We start from the raw sequence: 22073 nt of genomic DNA, 5'->3' as shown, positions 1-22073 counted from the left end.
CCTAGTAGGCACTAGCTCAGAATCTGCCCCTCAGTGGTCAGTGACACGATTATGATCGAGGAGACTGTGGCCCAGAACCTGCTCCTCAGCGGTCGGTAGACACCATTATTATAGAGTAGGTGGTGGCCAAGAATCTGCCCGTCAGTAGTCGGACACAATCACCACCTAGTAGGCACTAGCTCAGAATCTGCCCCTCAGTTGTCAGTGGACACCATTATGATCGAGCAGGTGGTGATCCAGCATCTTCCCCTCAGTGGTGGGTGGACATATTCAGTATCTAGGACATGAATATGCTGCAGTAATGCTAAGCAGGGCTGTGATGGGTCAAGAAGCGCCGTCACCTAGGTTTCTTTCAGAGAATACATACATGTCGATCTAGTCACCCGATTGAGTGCTCAGGTCACAATGTTCCCCAATGGGGTCTATATTGCCCTGCACCCCTGGTATCCGTGCTCCTCATATTCAGTGCAGTATTATTTTTTCAGCTTTTAGGTTTGTGAGTGACGATGAATATTTGGAAATTACCGGAATCACACGAGAACAGTCAGGTGAATATGAATGCAGTGCAGCCAATGAGGTGGCAGTCCCAGCGTGGCGCCGTGTTACAGTCACTGTATATTGTGAGTATCCTTCATGTTTTGTCTCCAAATTGTAGAGGTTTGTACTCGGCTGCGGTTCAAGTCTGCACAGGAAGCGGTTTCATGAAAATGTCCAGGCAGGTTTATTAAGACTGCATAAACCGCTCAGGGAAGAAAACAAAAGAGCAGCCTTTTCTGGCACAAAGTAAAAAGTCCACACAATATTGCGGTTCCGCCCTCCCAGGACAGTGTCCGGTTCTTTTGGCCTTAGCACAGACCAACACAAAGGAGATCTACACATCTCCAGACCAAGCCACTGAATGAGACACTTAGTCTCCATTTTATCTGCCAAACCATGCCCCAAGGGTTGGGATATGCTAGCAGTAGTGATGAGCGAGTGTACTCGTTGCTCGGGTGGTCTTCGAGTATTTGTAGCTGCTCAGAGATTTAGTTTTCGTTGTCTAAGCTGCATGATTTACAGCTGATAGACAGCTCGAATACTTGTGGGGGTTCCCTAGCAACCAAACAACCCCCACATGTTCTCAGGCTGGATAGCAGCTGTAAATCATGCAACTGTGTCAACAAAAACTAAATGCCGAGCAGTTATAAATTCTCGGGAGACCACCCGAGCAATGAGTACACTAGCTCATCACTAGTTAGCAGTCATTCGGATCCTTCTCTTGTGACCACTCGTAAAACCTGGACTTGGAATGGCCTAATAACTCTCTCGGCACTGTGTGCGCTGAAGCATGCTTTCTGAGCTCACATCACTGAAGCTACTAACCACGATGATACATATCTCCCCTCAAGGACCCGTCTGGCGGCCATGTTACAAAGGGTTAACCTTAATGAAAACCCTCAAACTGGTCCCTATAAAGACACCAATAAACAGAAGACCCTAAGAAATGTCTCCTCTCGTGAAGTCATGGTCCGTATGTTACTGAACACAAAAGGTGGGATCGGGTGACATCAGAGGGGTATAGCAAAGTCATAGTGGCAATCCATCCTTCTCCAATTGTAAAGCTCCACAGAATATATAGGTATATGTCACCCCATAGAACATTCCCCAGTGGGGACCGTCTCACCAGAGGAGCACTTGGAGGACTCATCTCTCACTCTACATTTCCTCCACAGATCCTCCCTACATCTCTGATACTAGAAACACCGGGGCATCTGTTGGTCAGAAGGGGATGCTGCGCTGCGCTGCCCTGGCCGTCCCACTGGCAGAATTCCACTGGTATAAGGAGGACACCAGGTGATGTCATTATTGTTCTTCCACCTTCATGACATTCCCTACAGATAAAAGTCCAGGGCTCCTGGATGCTGACTAGTGCCACATTTCGAGATTAGGCAGTAGTCTTTCCTGGTCTTCCAGGAGCCGCTCTCCTCCTGTCCACTGTTGTGTCTGGTATTCGGCAGAATACCACGCTCACACACAGAGCTGAGGTGGGCGCTAGTTCTGAAGAAAGAAATACCTCTCCTTAATCTGAGAATACCGGTTTGGTGTTGGAGTGCAGCTTAAGAACTTTGTTTTTAAGTTCAGGACACCGTCCTGACGTGACGTGCCTGTTCTGAGCTGGCTGCCATCTTTGCCTTCATGACGCACACTGCAGATCGCAGGAGGGTGCATTATAAATAGAACGCTTCTCTATTTTTGGCGTGAAGAATTATTTCACATTCAGCGGCCGCTGCTGAATCGTTTATTAGGCATTTGCATTTTCTTTTGGCATCTTTTCTCGATTCTGAGCCTCGGCAAAATCTGAGCCTCTGCTGCTGCTGTGAGGGGTTTCATGATCCTTACTGGAACTTACAGAAACCAATGTTAATATTTATAAGAGGAATCCATGGTTCCATTATCTATAGTACAGACCAAAAGTTTGGACACCCCTCATTTAAAGATTTTTCTGTATTTTCATTACTATGAAAATTGTACATTCACACTGAAGGCATCAAAACTATGAATTATCACATGTGGAATTATATACTTAACAAAAAAGTGTGAAACAACTGAAATTATGTAATATTCTAGGTTTTTCAAAGTAGCCACCTTTTGCTTTGATGACTGCTTTGCACACTCTTGGCATTCTCTTGATGAGCTTCAAGAGGTAGTCACTGGAAATGGTTTTCACTTCACAGGTGTGCCCTGTCAGGGTTAATAAGTGGGATTTCTTGCCTTATAAATGGGGTTGGGACCATCAGTTGTGTTGTGCAGAAGTCTGGTGGATAGACAGCTGATAGTCCTACTGAATAGACTGTTAGCTGCTTTTTTCTAGCCATAATGCAAATTCTAAGTAAAGAAAAACGAGTGGCCATCATTACTTTAAGAAATGAAGGTCAGTCAGTCCGAAAAATTGGGAAAACTTTGAAAGTCTCCCAAAGTGCACTGGCAAAAATCATCAAGCGCTACAAAGAAACTGGCTCACATGAGGACCGCCTCAGGAAAGGAAGACCAAGAGTCACTTCTGCTTCTGAGGATAAGTTTATCTGAGTCACCAGCCTCAGAAATCCCAGGTTAACAGCAGCTCAGATTAGAGACCAGGTCAATGCCACACAGAGTTCTAGCAGCAGAGACATCTCTACAACAACTGTTAAGAGGAGACTTTGTGCAGCAGGCCTTCATGGTAAAATAGCTGCTAGGAAACCACTGCTAAGGACTGGCAACAAGCAGAAGAGACTTGTTTGGGCTAAAGAACACAAGGAATGGACATTAGACCAGTGGAAATCTGTGCTTTGGTCTGATGAGTCCAAATTTGAGATCTTTGGTTCCAACCTCCGTGTCTTTGTGGGACGCAGAAAAGGTGAACGGATGGACTCTACATGCCTGGTTCCCACCGTGAAGCATGGAGGAGGAGGTGTGATGGTGTGGGGGGGCTTTGTGGTGACACTGTTGGGGATTTTTTCAAAACTGAAGGCATACTGAACCAGCATGGCTACCACAGCATCTTGCAGCGGTATGCTATTTCATCCGGTTTGCGTTTAGTTGGACCATCATTTATTTTTCAACACGACAATGACCCCAAAAACACCTCCAGGCTGTGTAAGGGCTATTTGACCAAGAAGGAGAGTGATGGGGTGCTACGCCAGATGACCTGGCCTCCACAGTCACCAGACCTGAACCCAATCGAGATGGACCGCAGAGTGAAGGCAAAAGGGCCAACAAGTGCTAAGCATCTCTGGGAACTCCTTCAAGATTGTTGGAAGACCATTCCCGGTGACTACCTCTTGAAGCTCATCAAGAGAATGCCAAGAGTGTGCAAAGCAGTCATCAAAGCAAAAGGTAGCTACTTTGAAGAACCTAGAATATAAGACATATTTTCAGTTGTTTCACACTTTTTTGTTAAGTATATATTTCCACATGTGTTAATTCATAGTTTTGATGCCTTCAGTGTGAATGTACAATTTTCATAGTCATGAAAATACAGAAAAATCTTTAAATTAGAAGGTGTGTCCAAACTTTTGGTCTGCACTGTATGTAGTCAACAATTTCGCAGTGGGGCCTGGATGGGCCAGCAGTGACCAGCGCTGAGCGCAGCCGTGATTAGGGATCTGCAGACATCATGGTCTGGAATGGCGCCAGTGGACACGGCTTACTACAGATATAGGGGTGCGCAACACTGCTTCATCATGTCACCCAACCTTTTAGTCCACAGACGGCCCGCGTATAGATCTTGTCAGGATATTAGTTCTATGCAATTATATCTAGTATAAGTGTTACATAGAAATGGAGCAGAACGGAGAATTGTTTGGAATAGTCTTCCAACAATCCTCATAGTGGAGCAGGGAAAGTCACTAAGTCATCACAAAAACAACCTTCAAATTCTAAAATGTGTTCTTAGAAAACAAGAAAAACACATGAAACATTGTACATTATTTTCCACTTATTTTCATTTAACCATAGATCTACACTGCTCAAAAAAATAAAGGGAACTCTAAAATCCCACATCCTAGATATCACTGAATGAAATATTCCAGTTGTAAATCTTCATTAATTACATAGTGAAATGTGTTGAACAATAAAACATAACAATTATCAATGTAAATCACAACTAATATCCCACGGAGGTCTGGAGTTGGAATGATACTCAAAATCAAAGTGGAAAATGGAGTTACAGGCTGATCCAACTTCAGTGGAAATGCCTCAAGACAAGGAACTGATGCTCAGTAGTGTGTGTGGCCTCCACGTGCCTGTATGACCTCCCTACAACGCCTGGGCATGCTCCTGATGAGGCGGAGGATGATCTCCTGAGGGATCTCCTCCCAGACCTGGACTAAAGCATCCACCAACTCCTGGACAGACTGTGGTGCAACGTGACATTGGTGGATGGTGGGAGACATGATGTCCCAGATGTGTTCAATCGGATTCAGGTCTGGGGAACGAGCGGGCCAGTCCATAGCTTCAATGCCTTCATCTTGCAGGAACTGCTGACACACTCCAGCCACATGAGGTCTGGCATTGTCCTGCATTAGGAGGAACCCAGGGCCAACCACACCAGCATAAGGTCTCACAAGATGTCTGAGGATCTCATCTCTGCTAATGGCAGTCAGGCTACCTCTGTCGAGCACATGGAGGGCTGTGCAGCCCTCCAAAGAAATGCCACCCCACACCATTACTGACCCACTGCCAAACCGGTCATGCTTAAGGATGTTGCAGGCAGTAGATCGCTCTCCACGGTGTCTCCAGACTCTGTCACGTGCGCAGTGTGAACCTGCTTTCATCTGTGAAGAGCACAGGGCGCCAGTGGCGAATTTGCCAATCTTGGTGTTCTGTGGCAAATTCCAAGGGTCCTGCACGGTGTTGGGCTGTCAGCACAACCCCCATCTGTGGACGTTGAGCACTCAGACCATCCTCATGGAGTCGGTTTCTAACCATTTGTGCAGACACATGCACATTTGTGACCTGCTGGAGGTCATTTTGCAGGGCTCTGGCCGTGCTCCTCCTGTTCCTCCTTGCACAAAGGCTGAGGTAGCGTTCCTGCTGCTGGGTTGTTGCCCTCCTACGGCCCCTCCACGTCTCCTGGTGTACTGGCCTCCAACCTCTGGACACTACGCTGACACACAGCAAACCTTCTTGCCACAGCTCGCATTGATGTGCAATCCTGGATGAGCTGCACTACCTGAGCCACTTGTGTGGGTTGTAGATTCCGTCTCATGCTACTAGGAGTGTGAAATCACAACCTACATTTAAAAGTGACCAAAACATCAGCCAGAAAGCATTGGTACTGAGATGTGGTTTGTGGTCCCCACCTGCAGAACCACTCCTTTATTGAGGGTGTCTTGATAATTGCCAACAATTTCCATCTGTTGTCTATTCCATTTGCACAGCAGCATGTGAAATTGATTGTCAATCAGTGTTGTTCCTAAGTGGACAGTTTGATTTATTTGGAGTTATAGTCTGTTTAAATGTTCCCTTTATTTTTTTGAGCAGTGTATATGATTGGCTCTGTGGAAATTACTTGTACTCTGCTGAGAAAATCTCCTTCTCAAAAATTAATTGTAACAGGAGAGCCTCATCTGAATGTCTAGTTATATATTGTTAGCAGTTGTGCAGAGAGTAATTATCATGCTCTCCTCCTTCTGATGCAGGAGACGCCCGGCCATGATACCGGAGCCATAATCGTACTCTGCTCTGATGCAGGAGACACCCGGCCAGGATACCGGAGCCATAATCGTACTCTGCTCTGATGCAGGAGACACCCGGCCAGGATAGCGGAGCCATAATCGTACTCTGCTCTGATGCAGGAGACACCCGGCCAGGATACCGGAGCCATAATCGTACTCTGCTCTGATGCAGGAGACACCCGGCCATGATACCGGAGCCATAATCGTACTCTGCTCTGATGCAGGAGACACCCGGCCAGGATACCGGAGCCATAATCGTACTCTGCTCTGATGCAGGAGACGCCCGGCCAGGATACCGGAGCGATAATCGTACTCTGCTCTGATGCAGGAGACACCCGGCCATGATACCGGAGCCATAATCGTACTCTGCTCTGATGCAGGAGACACCCGGCCAGGATAGCGGAGCCATAATCGTACTCTGCTCTGATGCAGGAGACACCCGGCCAGGATAGCGGAGCCATAATCGTACTCTGCTCTGATGCAGGAGACGCCCGGCCATGATACCGGAGCCATAATCGTACTCTGCTCTGATGCAGGAGACGCCAGGCCAGGATACCGGAGCCATAATCGTACTCTGCTCTGATGCAGGAGACACCCGGCCAGGATAGCGGAGCCATAATCGTACTCTGCTCTGATGCAGGAGACGCCCGGCCATGATACCGGAGCCATAATCGTACTCTGCTCTGATGCAGGAGACGCCCGGCCATAATACCGGAGCCATAATCGTACTCTGCTCTGATGCAGGAGACACCCGGCCATGATACCGGAGCCATAATCGTACTCTGCTCTGATGCAGGAGACACCCGGCCAGGATACCGGAGCCATAATCGTACTCTGCTCTGATGCAGGAGACGCCCGGCCAGGATACCGGAGCGATAATCGTACTCTGCTCTGATGCAGTAGACGCCCGGCCATGATACCGGAGCCATAATCGTACTCTGCTCTGATGCAGTAGACGCCCGGCCATGATACCGGAGCCATAATCGTACTCTGCTCTGATGCAGGAGACGCCCGGCCATGATACCGGAGCCATAATCGTACTCTGCTCTGATGCAGGAGACGCCCGGCCATAATACCGGAGCCATAATCGTACTCTGCTCCTGATCCAGTAGACGCCCGGCCATGATACCGGAGCCATAATCGTACTCTGCTCCTTCTGATCCAGTAGACACCCGGCCAGGATACCGGAGCCATAATCGTACTCTGCTCTGATGCAGGAGACACCCGGCCAGGATACCGGAGCCATAATTGTACTCTGCTCTGATGCAGGAGACGCCCGGCCATAATACCGGAGCCATAATCGTACTCTGCTCTGATGTAGGAGACACCCGGCCATGATACCGGAGCCATAATCTTACTCTGCTCTGATGCAGGAGACACCCGGCCAGGATACCGGAGCCATAATCGTACTTTGCTCTGATGCAGGAGACACCCGGCCAGGATACCGGAGCCATAATCTTACTCTGCTCTGATGCAGGAGACACCCGGCCAGGATACCGGAGCCATAATCGTACTTTGCTCTGATGCAGGAGACACCCGGCCAGGATACCGGAGCCATAATTGTACTCTGCTCTGATGCAGGAGACGCCCGGCCATAATACCGGAGCCATAATCGTACTCTGCTCTGATGCAGGAGACGCCCGGCCATGATACCGGAGCCATAATCTTACTCTGCTCTGATGCAGGAGACACCCGGCCAGGATACCGGAGCCATAATCGTACTTTGCTCTGATGCAGGAGACACCCGGCCAGGATACCGGAGCCATAATCTTACTCTGCTCTGATGCAGGAGACACCCGGCCAGGATACCGGAGCCATAATCGTACTTTGCTCTGATGCAGGAGACACCCGGCCAGGATACCGGAGCCATAATTGTACTCTGCTCTGATGCAGGAGACGCCCGGCCATAATACCGGAGCCATAATCGTACTCTGCTCTGATGCAGGAGACGCCCGGCCATGATACCGGAGCCATAATCGTACTCTGCTCCTGATCCAGTAGACGCCCGGCCATGATACCGGAGCCATAATCGTACTCTGCTCCTTCTGATCCAGTAGACGCCCGGCCATGATACCGGAGCGATAATCGTACTCTGCTCTGATGCAGGAGACGCCCGGCCAGGATACCGGAGCCATAATCGTACTCTGCTCTGATGCAGGAGACGCCCGGCCAGGATAGCGGAGCCATAATCGTACTCTGCTCTGATGCAGGAGACGCCCGGCCAGGATACCGGAGCGATAATCGTACCCTGCTCCTTCTGATCCAGTAGACGCCCGGCCATGATACCGGAGCCATAATCACACTCTGCTTGGTCTAATCCAAGAAAACCCGGCCATGATACCAGAGCCACAATCGTATTCTGCTTCTTCTGATCCAGTAGACGCCCGGCCATGATACCGGAGCGATAATCGTACTCTGCTCTGATCCAGTAGACACCTGGCCATGATACCGGAGCCATAATCGTACTCTGCTCCTTCTGATCCAGTAGACGCCCGGCCATGATACCGGAGCGATAATTGTACTCTGCTCTGATGCAGGAGACGCCCGGCCATGATACCGGAGCCATAATCGTACTCTGCTCTGATGCAGGAGACGCCCGGCCATGATACCGGAGCCATAATCGTACTCTGCTCTGATGCAGGAGATGCCCGGCCATGATACCGGAGCCATAATCATACTCTGCTCTGATGCAGGAGACGCCCGGCCATAATACCGGAGCCATAATCGTACTCTGCTCTGATGCAAGAGACACCCGGCCAGGATACCGGAGCCATAATCGTACTCTGCTCTGATGCAGGAGACACCCGGCCATGATACCGGAGCCATAATCGTACTCTGCTCTGATGCAGGAGACACCCGGCCATGATACCGGAGCCATAATCGTACTCTGCTCTGATGCAGGAGACGCCCGGCCATGATACCGGAGCGATAATCGTACTCTGCTCTGATGCAGGAGACGCCCGGCCAGGATACCGGAGCCATAATCGTACTCTGCTCTGATGCAGGAGACGCCCGGCCATGATACCGGAGCCATAATCGTACTCTGCTCTGATGCAGGAGACGCCCGGCCATGATACCGGAGCCATAATCGTACTCTGCTCTGATGCAGGAGACACCCGGCCATGATACCGGAGCCATAATCGTACTCTGCTCTGATGCAGGAGACACCCGGCCAGGATACCGGAGCCATAATCGTACTCTGCTCTGATGCAGGAGACGCCCGGCCATGATACCGGAGCCATAATCGTACTCTGCTCTGATGCAGGAGACGCCCGTCCATGATACCGGAGCCATAATCGTACTCTGCTCTGATGCAGGAGACGCCCGGCCATGATACCGGAGCCATAATCGTACTCTGCTCTGATGCAGGAGACGCCCGGCCATGATACCGGAGCCATAATCGTACTCTGCTCTGATGCAGGAGACGCCCGTCCATGATACCGGAGCCATAATCGTACTCTGCTCTGATGCAGGAGACGCCCGGCCATGATACCGGAGCCATAATCGTACTCTGCTCTGATGCAGGAGACGCCCGGCCATGATACCGGAGCCATAATCGTACTCTGCTCTGATGCAGGAGACACCCGGCCAGGATACCGGAGCCATAATCGTACTCTGCTCTGATGCAGGAGACGCCCGGCCAGGATAGCGGAGCCATAATCGTACTCTGCTCTGATGCAGGAGACGCCCGGCCATGATACCGGAGCCATAATCGTACTCTGCTCTGATGCAGGAGACGCCCGGCCATGATACCGGAGCCATAATCGTACTCTGCTCTGATGCAGGAGACGCCCGGCCATAATACCGGAGCCATAATCGTACTCTGCTCCTGATCCAGTAGACGCCCGGCCATGATACCGGAGCCATAATCGTACTCTGCTCCTTCTGATCCAGTAGACGCCCGGCCATGATACCGGAGCGATAATCGTACTCTGCTCTGATGCAGGAGACGCCCGGCCAGGATAGCGGAGCCATAATCGTACTCTGCTCCTTCTGATCCAGTAGACGCCCGGCCATGATACCGGAGCCATAATCGTACTCTGCTCTGATGCAGGAGACGCCCGGCCATGATACCGGAGCCATAATCGTACTCTGCTCTGATGCAGGAGACGCCCGGCCATAATACCGGAGCCATAATCGTACTCTGCTCTGATGCAGGAGATGCCCGGCCATGATACCGGAGCCATAATCATACTCTGCTCTGATGCAGGAGACGCCCGGCCATAATACCGGAGCCATAATCGTACTCTGCTCTGATGCAAGAGACACCCGGCCAGGATACCGGAGCCATAATCGTACTCTGCTCTGATGCAGGAGACACCCGGCCATGATACCGGAGCCATAATCGTACTCTGCTCTGATGCAGGAGACACCCGGCCATGATACCGGAGCCATAATCGTACTCTGCTCTGATGCAGGAGACGCCCGGCCATGATACCGGAGCGATAATCGTACTCTGCTCTGATGCAGGAGACGCCCGGCCAGGATACCGGAGCCATAATCGTACTCTGCTCTGATGCAGGAGACGCCCGGCCATGATACCGGAGCCATAATTGTACTCTGCTCTGATGCAGGAGACACCCGGCCAGGATACCGGAGCCATAATCGTACTCTGCTCTGATGCAGGAGACGCCCGGCCATGATACCGGAGCCATAATCGTACTCTGCTCTGATGCAGGAGACGCCCGTCCATGATACCGGAGCCATAATCGTACTCTGCTCTGATGCAGGAGACGCCCGGCCATGATACCGAAGCCATAATCGTACTCTGCTCTGATGCAGGAGACGCCCGGCCAGGATAGCGGAGCCATAATCGTACTCTGCTCTGATGCAGGAGACGCCCGGCCATGATACCGGAGCCATAATCGTACTCTGCTCTGATGCAGGAGACGCCCGGCCATGATACCGGAGCCATAATCGTACTCTGCTCTGATGCAGGAGACGCCCGGCCATAATACCGGAGCCATAATCGTACTCTGCTCCTGATCCAGTAGACGCCCGGCCATGATACCGGAGCCATAATCGTACTCTGCTCCTTCTGATCCAGTAGACGCCCGGCCATGATACCGGAGCGATAATCGTACTCTGCTCTGATGCAGGAGACGCCCGGCCAGGATAGCGGAGCCATAATCGTACTCTGCTCTGATGCAGGAGACGCCCGGCCAGGATACCGGAGCGATAATCGTACCCTGCTCCTTCTGATCCAGTAGACGCCCGGCCATGATACCGGAGCCATAATCGTACTCTGCTCTGATGCAGGAGACGCCCGGCCATGATACCGGAGCCATAATCGTACTCTGCTCTGATGCAGGAGACGCCCGGCCATGATACCGGAGCCATAATCATACTCTGCTCTGATGCAGGAGACGCCCGGCCATAATACCGGAGCCATAATCGTACTTTGCTCTGATGCAGGAGACGCCCGGCCATGATACCGAAGCCATAATCGTACTCTGCTCTGATGCAGGAGACGCCCGGCCATGATACCGGAGCCATAATCGTACTCTGCTCCTGATCCAGTAGACACCCGGCCATGATACCGGAGCGATAATCGTACTCTGCTCTGATGCAGGAGACGCCCGGCCATAATACCGGAGCCATAATCGTACTCTGCTCCTGATCCAGTAGACACCCGGCCAGGATACCGGAGCCATAATCGTACTCTGCTCTGATGCAGGAGACGCCCGGCCATAATACCGGAGCCATAATCGTACTTTGCTCTGATGCAGGAGACGCCCGGCCATGATACCGAAGCCATAATCGTACTCTGCTCTGATGCAGGAGACGCCCGGCCAGGATACCGGAGCGATAATCGTACCCTGCTCCTTCTGATCCAGTAGACACCCGGCCATGATACCGGAGCCATAATCGTACTCTGCTCCTGATCCAGTAGACACCCGGCCATGATACCGGAGCCATAATCGTACTCTGCTCTGATGCAGGAGACGCCCGGCCATAATACCGGAGCCATAATCGTACTCTGCTCTGATGCAGGAGACACCCGGCCATAATACCGGAGCCATAATCGTACTCTGCTCTGATGCAGGAGACACCCGGCCATGATACCGGAGCGATAATCGTACTCTGCTCTGATGCAGGAGACGCCCGGCCAGGATACCGGAGCCATAATCGTACTCTGCTCTGATGCAGGAGACGCCCGGCCAGGATACCGGAGCGATAATCGTACTCTGCTCTGATGCAGGAGACGCCCGGCCAGGATACCGGAGCCATAATCGTACTCTGCTCTGATGCAGGAGACGCCCGGCCAGGATACCGGAGCGATAATCGTACCCTGCTCCTTCTGATCCAGTAGACGCCCGGCCATGATACCGGAGCCATAATCACACTCTGCTTGGTCTAATCCAAGAAAACCCGGCCATGATACCAGAGCCACAATCGTATTCTGCTTCTTCTGATCCAGTAGACGCCCAGCCATGATAAGGGAGCCATAATCGTACTCTGCACAGTCTAATCCAGGACACGCCCGGCCATAAGTGAACTATAGACTGTGCAGAGTACGATTATGGCTCCCTTATCATGGCTGGGCGTCTACTGGATCAGAAGAAGCAGAATACGATTGTGGCTCTGGTATCATGGCCGGGTTTTCTTGGATTAGACCAAGCAGAGTGTGATTATAGTTCACTTATGGCCGGGCATGTCCTGGATTAATTGCACTCTGCTCGGTCTAATCCAAGAGAAACCAGGCCACAATACGGGCACCATAGTCAAACCCTTGTCCGATCCAGGAGAAGCCCGGCCAGGATACCAGAGCCATAATAATAATCATCTTTATTTTTTTTATAGCGCTAACATATTCCGCACACATTATCATCGCTGTCTCAGATGGGGCTCACTATCTAAATTCCCTATATCAATAGTAAAAGAATAAAAACTGAAAATGTAGGCCCCTTAAAAAATAGTGAGGAAAGAATGGTTGTAGATGACGAGGAAAAAGCTAACATATTAAACACCTTCTTCTCCACGGTATTCACGGTGGAAAATGAAATGCTAGGTGAAATCCCAAGAAACAATGAAAACCCTATATTAAGGGTCACCAATCTAACCCAAGAAGAGGTGCGAAACCGGCTAAATAAGATTAAAATAGATAAATCTCCGGGTCCGGATGGCATACACCCACGAGTACTAAGAGAACTAAGTAATGTAATAGATAAACCATTATTTCTTATTTTTAGTGACTCTATAGCGACAGGGTCTGTTCCGCAGGACTGGCGCATAGCAAATGTGGTGCCAATATTCAAAAAGGGCTCTAAAAGTGAATCTGGAAATTATAGGCCAGTAAGTCTAACCTCTATTGTTGGTAAAATATTTGAAGGGTTTTTGAGGGATGTTATTCTGGATTATCTCAATGAGAATAACTGTTTAACTCCATATCAGCATGGGTTTATGAGAAATCGCTCCTGTCAAACCAATCTAATCAGTTTTTATGAAGAGGTAAGCTATAGACTGGACCACGGTGAGTCATTGGACGTGGTATATCTCGATTTTTCCAAAGCGTTTGATACCGTGCCGCACAAGAGGTTGGTACACAAAATGAGAATGCTTGGTCTGGGGGAAAATGTGTGTAAATGGGTTAGTAACTGGCTTAGTGATAGAAAGCAGAGGGTGGTTATAAATGGTATAGTCTCTAACTGGGTCGCTGTGACCAGTGGGGTACCGCAGGGGTCAGTATTGGGACCTGTTCTCTTCAACATATTCATTAATGATCTGGTAGAAGGTTTACACAGTAAAATATCGATATTTGCAGATGATACAAAACTATGTAAAGCAGTTAATACAAGAGAAGATAGTATTCTGCTACAGATGGATCTGGATAAGTTGGAAACTTGGGCTCAAAGGTGGCAGATGAGGTTTAACAATGATAAATGTAAGGTTATACACATGGGAAGAGGGAATCAATATCACCATTACACACTGAACGGGAAACCACTGGGTAAATCTGACAGGGAGAAGGACTTGGGGATCCTAGTTAATGATAAACTTACCTGGAGCAGCCAGTGCCAGGCAGCAGCTGCCAAGGCAAACAGGATCATGGGGTGCATTAAAAGAGGTCTGGATACACATGATGAGAGCATTATACTGCCTCTGTACAAATCCCTAGTTAGACCGCACTTGGAGTACTGTGTCCAGTTTTGGGCACCGGTGCTCAGGAAGGATATAATGGAACTAGAGAGAGTACAAAGGAGGGCAACAAAATTAATAAAGGGGATGGGAGAACTACAATACCCAGATAGATTAGCGAAATTAGGATTATTTAGTCTAGAAAAAAGACGACTGAGGGGCGATCTAATAACCATGTATAAGTATATAAAGGGACAATACAAATATCTCGCTGAGGATCTGTTTATACCAAGGAAGGTGACGGGCACAAGGGGGCATTCTTTGCGTCTGGAGGAGAGAAGGTTTTTCCACCAACATAGAAGAGGATTCTTTACTGTTAGGGCAGTGAGAATCTGGAATTGCTTGCCTGAGGAGGTGGTGATGGCGAACTCAGTCGAGGGGTTCAAGAGAGGCCTGGATGTCTTCCTGGAGCAGAACAATATTGTATCATACAATTATTAGGTTCTGTAGAAGGACGTAGATCTGGGTATTTATTATGATGGAATATAGGCTGAACTGGATGGACAAATGTCTTTTTTCGGCCTTACTAACTATGTTACTATGTTACTATGTTACTATGTATCAGTATGTCTTTTTGGAGTGTGGGAGGAATCCGGAGAACCCGGAGGAAACCCATGCAAACAAGGGTAGAACATACAAACTCCTTGCAGATGTTGTCCTTGGTGGGATTTGAACCCAGCGCTGCAAAGCAACAGTGCTAACCACTGAGCCACCGTGCTGCCCAAATCGTACTCTGCTCCTTCTGATCCAGGAGAAGCCCGGACATGAAAACTCTTCTCCAGCAGCGCAGGGATATGTCCATTGTCCTGGCAAAATATGAGATTAAGGCTATGTGCACACGTTGCTGTTTATTCGTGTTTTTTTCCCGATAAAAACGCTATAAAACTGGAAAAAAAAAAACGCATACAATAAGCATCCCATCATTTAGAATGAATTCCGCATGTTTTGTGCACATGATGCGCTTTTTTCCGCAAAAAAAAACGCATCGCGGTAAAAAAAACGCAGCATTTTTCATTAATTTTGCTTTTTTTTTGCGGATTTCGCACTACAAAATGCATTGGGAAATGTCCGGAAAAAAAACGCATGAAAAACGCACCAAAAATGCATGCAGATTTCTTGCAGAAAATTTCAGGTTTTTCTCAGGAATTTTCTGTGAGAAATCCTGAACGTGTGCACGTAGCCTAATAATCAAGCTCTGCTCCATCTAATCCAGGAAACGCCCAGCCATGATATTTGAGCCATAGTTAAACTCAACTGTGCCTGATCCTGCCCCACCGCGCTCCAGGCCTTATGTTGATGCAAATTGTAGTGTGCCTAGAATGTTCCAGGATGATCATCTAATGAATAATCCGCATTGCTGTTGCTCCAGTATGAATTCTAGATTTATTATGTCTGTGTTCATCACAGGTTGTCCAACGGACTAGATGGGGTAAGGATCGATAACAAAGACCAAATATCAATACTGACTTTCTTCAATGTATCCGAAAAGGACTACGGCAACTACACATGTGTGGCATCAAATAAACTGGGGAACAGCAATGCCAGCGTCATTTTGTACGGTGAGTAACATCACAATGAAGGGGTCCCCAACTCGCAAGAAATTTGCTAAACATCCAACAGGTTGTCATTGTCTGCAGCATTCAAACGAAGCTGTGGTCCAATATTTCCAGTTCAGTCTTCTCTATAGTTAAAGGGAAAATATCTGCAAAAGTGTTGAGGGCTTCTAAGTAAAATCCAGTGTCTCGCTCGACCCCTCTACAATCTACCCCAGTTTTCCCCAACCTCGGTCCTCAAGAACCACCAACAGGTCATGTTTTCAGGATTTCCTTCGTATTGCCCAGGTGATTGAATTCTTGTCTGTCCAGGTGATGCATCACCTGTGCAATACTAAGGAAATCCTGAAAACATGACCTCTTGCTGGCTCTTGAGGACCAGAGTTGGGGAACACGTGACCCACCCCATCTCTGGTCCTCCCATCCACAATCTGCTCTGTGTAGTCCTCACATATTTATCCCTCTTGTTTTGAGGCCGGTGCTTATCTATCTGTGTCTATAGTTCTGGATTATGCCTGGTCCTTCTGTCTGCCTTGTGTCTGGTACTCCAATTTACCGTCTGCCCAGTGTCTGATGCTCCTGTCCACCCTCTGGCTGGTGACTGCCCATCATCTACACTATGCTCCTATCCACCCCTATGTCTAGTGTTCCCGCCTATCTTCTGCCCCATGCTTCTGTCCACCATCCTCCTTGTATCTAGTTCTCTGTCTACCCTTACCTCCTGTCCATCATCTACCCCGTGGCTAGTGCTGCTGGCCACCATCCACCCTGTTTCTTGTGCTCCCGCTTACTGTGTGTCCTGTGCTTCTTTCCATTTTCCAGCCCATGTCTAGTGCTCATTTCCACTATCCACTCAGTGTTTAGTGCTTCCAACTACCGTCTGTCCTGTGCTCAGGTCTACCATCCACCCTGTTTGTAGTGCTCCCACTTACTGTCTGTCCTGTGCTGTGCTTCTTTCTATGCATAGAATCATAGAATGGTAGAGTTGGAAGGGACCTCCTGGGTCATCTGGTCCAACCACCTGCTCAAAGCAGGATTCACCATTATCCAGCCCATGTCTAGTGCTCATGTCCACCATCCACTCCATGTCTAATGCTTCAGATTACCGTCTGTCCTGTGCTCCTGTTCATCATCCACCCTGTGTCTAGTGCTTCCGACTACCGTCTGTCCTGTGCACCTGTCCATCATCCACCACATGTCTAGTGCTCCTGCTTAACATTTTCCCCATGTCTAGTGGTCTTGCCTACTGTCTGACCTGTTCTCCTGTCGATCATCCACTGTATCTAGTGCTCCTATCCATCATCCACGCCCTGTCTAATACTCCTGTCCACCCTGTTTCTATGGTTTCCGCTTACTGTATGTCATGTGCTTCTATCAATGTCTAGTGTCTCATATCTACCATCCACCCAGTGTGTAATGCTCCTGCTTACCATTTACCCCATGTCTAGAGGTCTTGCCTACTGTCTGCCCTGTTCTCCTGTCCACCATCCACCCTGTGTCTAGTGCTCCCACTTACTGTCTGTCCTGTGCATTATCCAGTCCATGTCTAGTGCACCTGTCCACCATCCACCTTTTTTCTAGGGCTTCCGACTACCATCTGTCCTCTTTTCCTGTCCATCATCCACTCCGTGTCTAGTGCTTCCGCTTACCATTTGCCCCATGTCTAGTGGTCAGGCCTACTGTCTGTCCTGTTCTCCTGTCCATCATCCATCCCGTATCTAGTTCTTCCGACTGTCCTGTGCTCCTATCCATCATCCACGCCATGTGTAGTCCTCCACTGTCTCTCTCTTTTTTAGAATATGGTCTGTATTTAGTCCTCCAGTGTGAACTTTCCAGGCCAGTGATAATTTTCAATGAGGGATAGTGTTCTAGCAGTGGTCCTCCTAGTATAGATCCATATTTCTTGCCCACAGTTGTGGTGGGGTGTTATCCGGGATACTAGTGAATCCCGATAGAGGAAACTGACTCTCCTTTGTATTTACTGAGTTGCCACTTCCTGACCAACATCAAAATAAATTCCTCCAGCAATCATCGAGGAGATGATTCTTCTCCGTTTTGATAACGTGTTGCTTGTCCATGAAGCCAGCGCCCTTGCTCCGTATCACCTCCTCTAGAAAGATCCTTTTGCCTTCATTTACAATGTATTTTTGTTTGGGGATTTGATAAGCTAATTCCCTTGCGCTCTGTTCTCTCTCTTTCTCCATGACAGGAGCCATTTCCAAATTTACTACTTTGCATTTTTCTCCTGTCAGGTCCTGGAACATCGCAGAACAGGAGTAACTCGGCCTCCAGCACCCTGGCCGCCACCTGCCTCTGGTGCTCTGTCCTCTATTCTCTCTGTTCATTTTGATGGTGTAGACAGCATGGAGGTGGGAGCTGTGGAAAGACGTCCAGAAGCTCCAAACACAATAGTCATCTTTATCCACCCTCGGGAGAGACTCTAAAATTGTGGGTGATGCTTCAATCCTTCCTCATCCTCCCTTGGCCATTGTAGGAGATTGATGGCTAGCCTATGGTTCAACCTCCATGAGTGGCTCAACCTCAGATGCTCGGGAGCTGGAGATGGTTTCTTGTGTTGGTGTCTTTGTAAATCCCATGTGATGCTCTGCAGGCATGTACCAATGAGAGTGTGTGAAAGAATAAAAGACTGTGGTCTCCCATAATCCAGGCAATGGATGTACCACCGGCGTTAGGATAAATCCACAAAGGACGCCCTGGACACTCGGAGTACTGCTAGGACATACTCGGGCTCTGGCTGAAAGATTTATGGAAAGTTGTGGAAAGCAGGTAAACTGTGGCTGTGACGATCACAGATAAAGGACACATGTGTAACGAGATGATTGACCAAACGGCTTGTAATCTGCCTTTGCCCCCACCTATTCCATTCAGTGTGCAGTGCTATAAAGATTATGGCCTGAATATGGAGGCTGGAAAAGACGCAACCACCCGGCTTGCCATCACACCGGCTCATTCCTCAGTTCTGATGGTTATGGTATCAAGCACCTCCAGCATTAATAAAGAAACGGCTTACATTCAGGCATTATGAGGAGGCCGCAGAGCTCTGGATGATGTTTAGTCAGGGTCCCACTTCTTAAATTACAGCAAATACTCCTTGCCTTTAGATTCCACCATCCGTCCACCATTCCCAATGTGGAAGAACAGTAAGTGGAATAGTGTTGAGTCAATGGCAGAGCATTGCGGAGAGACACAGGTCACTGTATTACTGGGAAGTGCAATGCTCTGCAGCACTCCAGTAGTGACTTTAGCAGTAGATCGCCTCCTTGGAAAAGCACACTTGGGGCTTGTTGAGGGAAAACTTGAATTTGGGATCTTATCTTTAGGAGGCTGGCATGTCAGACCCACGTCAGTGTGGACATGGGCGGATAACTAGCATGTCAGACCCACGTTGGTCAGTGTGGACACGGCCGGATAACTGGCATGTCAGACCCACGTCAGTGTGGACATGGGCGGATAACTAGCATGTCAGACCCACGTTGGTCATTGTGGACACGGCTGGATTGCTAGCATGTCAGACCCACGTTGGTCAGTGTGGACACGGCCGGATGGCTGGCATGTCAGGCCCACGTTGGTCAGTGTGGACGCGTCCGGATGGCTGGCATGTCAGGCCCACGTTGGTCAGTGTGGACACGGCTGGATTGCTAGCATGTCAGACCCGCGTTGGTCAGTGTGGACACGGCCGGATGGCTGGCATGTCAGGCCCACGTTGGTCAGTGTGGACGCGTCCGGATGGCTGGCGTGTCAGACCCTCGTTGGTCAGTGTGGACGCATCCGGATGGCTGGCGTGTCAGACCCTCGTTGGTCAGTGTGGACACAGCCGGATGGCTGGCATGTCAGGCCCACGTTGGTCAGTGTGGACACGGCTGGATTGCTAGCATGTCAGACCCACGTTGGTCAGTGTGGACACGGCCGGATGGCTGGCATTTCAGGCCCACGTTGGTCAGTGTGGACACGGCTGGATTGCTAGCATGTCAGACCCACGTTGGTCAGTGTGGACACATGCGGATGGCTGGCATGTCAGGCCCTCGTTGGTCAGTATAGACACGGCCGGATGGCTGGCATGTCAGGCCCACGTTGGTCAGTGTGGACACGGCCGGATTGCTAGCATGTCAGACCCACGTTGGTCAGTGTGGACACGGCTGGATTGCTAGCATGTCAGACCCACGTTGGTCAGTGTGGACACATGCGGATAACTGGCATATCAGACCCGCGTTGGTCAGTGTGGACACGGCCGGATGGCTGGCATGTCAGGCCCACATTGGTCAGTGTGGACGCATCCGGATGGCTGGCATGTCAGACCCTCGTTGGTCAGTGTGGACACGGCCGGATGGCTGGCATGTCAGGCCCACGTTGGTCAGTGTAGACACGGCCGGATGGCTGGCATGTCAGGCCCACGTTGGTCAGTGTGGACACGGCCGGATTGCTAGCATGTCAGACCCACGTTGGTCAGTGTGGACACGGCTGGATTGCTAGCATGTCAGACCCACGTTGGTCAGTGTGGACACGGCTGGATTGCTAGCATGTCAGACCCACGTTGGTCAGTGTGGACACATGCGGATAACTGGCATGTCAGACCCTCGTTGGTCAGTGTGGACACGGCCGGATGGCTGGCATGTCAGGCCCACGTTGGTCAGTGTGGACACGGCCAGATGGCTGGCATGTTACACCGCGTTTGTAAAGTTTTCTAAGTGAGGAACGTGTGATGGTTGTAATCTTGTGATGTGTCAATAAAGTCTGACATTTGTATCCACTCCTCTCTCAATGTTCTGCACACGAATATCCGCGCCAATCTTCCAGTATAACTGGCAATTCCAGGCCGCATGGACACAAGCAGTGGCCGCTAATCGGGTCACAGGTGATGGCACATTAACCTTTCATTTGCACATGACGCAGCAGTATGGTGACACTGGAGAACATACCATTGTGCCCATGAACAGGAGTAAAATGGGGTGGATTTAAAGGAGTACAGCAAGAGGTGGGACCCTCACCAGCAAGCACAGTGAATCCTATGTAATGTATATACAGCAGAATGTAGGTGTATCTTGTGTGTTTTATATACAGTAGTCTTGGAGAAGGAAAGAGATGGGTCTGAAGGAGAAGACAAACCCCTATGGAGGAGGAGACAGAAGTCTTGGGAGGAAACCAGAGTCTGAACGACAGGGTCAGAGGTCTGGATGAGGAGGTCAGGGGAGCAGAAGAAATTGAGGTGCATATAGCGCGGGTCTAGAGGAGGAGAGAGGAGCCTGTAGGATGGGGACCTGAGCAGATGGGTCTGGAGGAAGAGACCTGGGGGAGTGGGGCTGCAGGTGAAGAGGAAGGAGTATAAAGTGTTTGGGACAGGAAAGTCTGATGGTGACCAAGGTTTCTGGATGTACGAGTCTAAAACACGGAGACCAATCTGACTGCTGCCAAGGACAGATGAGCTGAAGGTGCAATCAGGAGGACACATAGGGGCAGATATTCTGCAGTGATGTGGAGGATCCTCCTCCAAGCTCCGCACATCAGCCATATACTATACACCCTCCATGCACCACGTTGGTCTATAGACCACCATCATACATCGGCCCGGGTCACTCGCAACATTTCTGCTACAGACCAAATCTGCACTCTTGGCTGTAAAAATGTTGCAGCAAAACTGCTATTATTTTGAACGTGTTTTTTATCTGCGCTTTTTTTTTGCATGGATTATATGTGTTCTATCCACGTAGTGCGGCCTTCTCTCTAGAAACTAAGCAAAACTTGTAGATGTTTGTGTGCTTTTTCCCCATAGAAAAAATTACTGCAAAAATAATAAAAGAATTGCCACGCTGCATATATCGAAAACACTGCTGTTCTCTAAGACCGGGTTCACACTGCTTTACAGCAGCCCGCTCAACACATACGTTAAACGGGCTGCTGACGCAAGTGCCGACTTTGGCATCTGGTAGCTCTACCTGCGCTAGCAGTGACGGACCCGGAACCGCTGCAGCCCGCGTCCCGGGGTCCGTCACTCAATGACGGCACATGGCTAGCACACACCCATTGTAGGCCTGCGCTAGTGATGCGTCCAACATTGGAGTCAATGGCGGCCGTAACGGACTGTGTTACACCGCGTTATGCCACGGCGTAACGTAGTCCGTCTAACGGACTGGAGGAACGCAGTGTGAACCCGGCCTTATCCAGCCAG

General features: G+C 49.9%; 2 protein-coding genes across 7 annotated transcripts in view; one reads left to right on the top strand and one right to left on the bottom strand.

Moving 5' to 3' along the window:
* LOC138650901 (opioid-binding protein/cell adhesion molecule homolog) overlaps positions 1–20653 on the top strand; it is a 186104-nt gene extending 165451 nt beyond the window's left edge. Inside the window, exons 4-7 of one of the 2 annotated variants that reach the window (XM_069740773.1) lie at positions 486–548; positions 1713–1833; positions 15744–15895; positions 18142–20653. In XM_069740773.1, the coding sequence (XP_069596874.1) occupies positions 486–548; positions 1713–1833; positions 15744–15895; positions 18142–18239 (434 nt within the window). In that variant the 3' untranslated portion in view covers positions 18240–20653. Of the gene's footprint in view, positions 1–485; positions 621–1712; positions 1834–15743; positions 15896–18141 lie in introns of both variants that reach the window. The other variant, XM_069740772.1, reaches the window with a different exon arrangement.
* Positions 1–22073, bottom strand: part of NTM (neurotrimin) — a 1102415-nt gene that overhangs the window by 194957 nt on the left and 885385 nt on the right. The gene's annotated exons all lie outside the window — the stretch shown is intronic.

The sequence above is a fragment of the Ranitomeya imitator genome, chromosome 10, assembly GCF_032444005.1.
Source record: "Ranitomeya imitator isolate aRanImi1 chromosome 10, aRanImi1.pri, whole genome shotgun sequence".
Classification (NCBI taxonomy): Eukaryota; Metazoa; Chordata; class Amphibia; order Anura; family Dendrobatidae; genus Ranitomeya; species Ranitomeya imitator.
The sequence above is the reverse complement of the archived record's forward strand: the minus strand, read 5'-3'. Positions and strand labels throughout refer to the sequence as shown.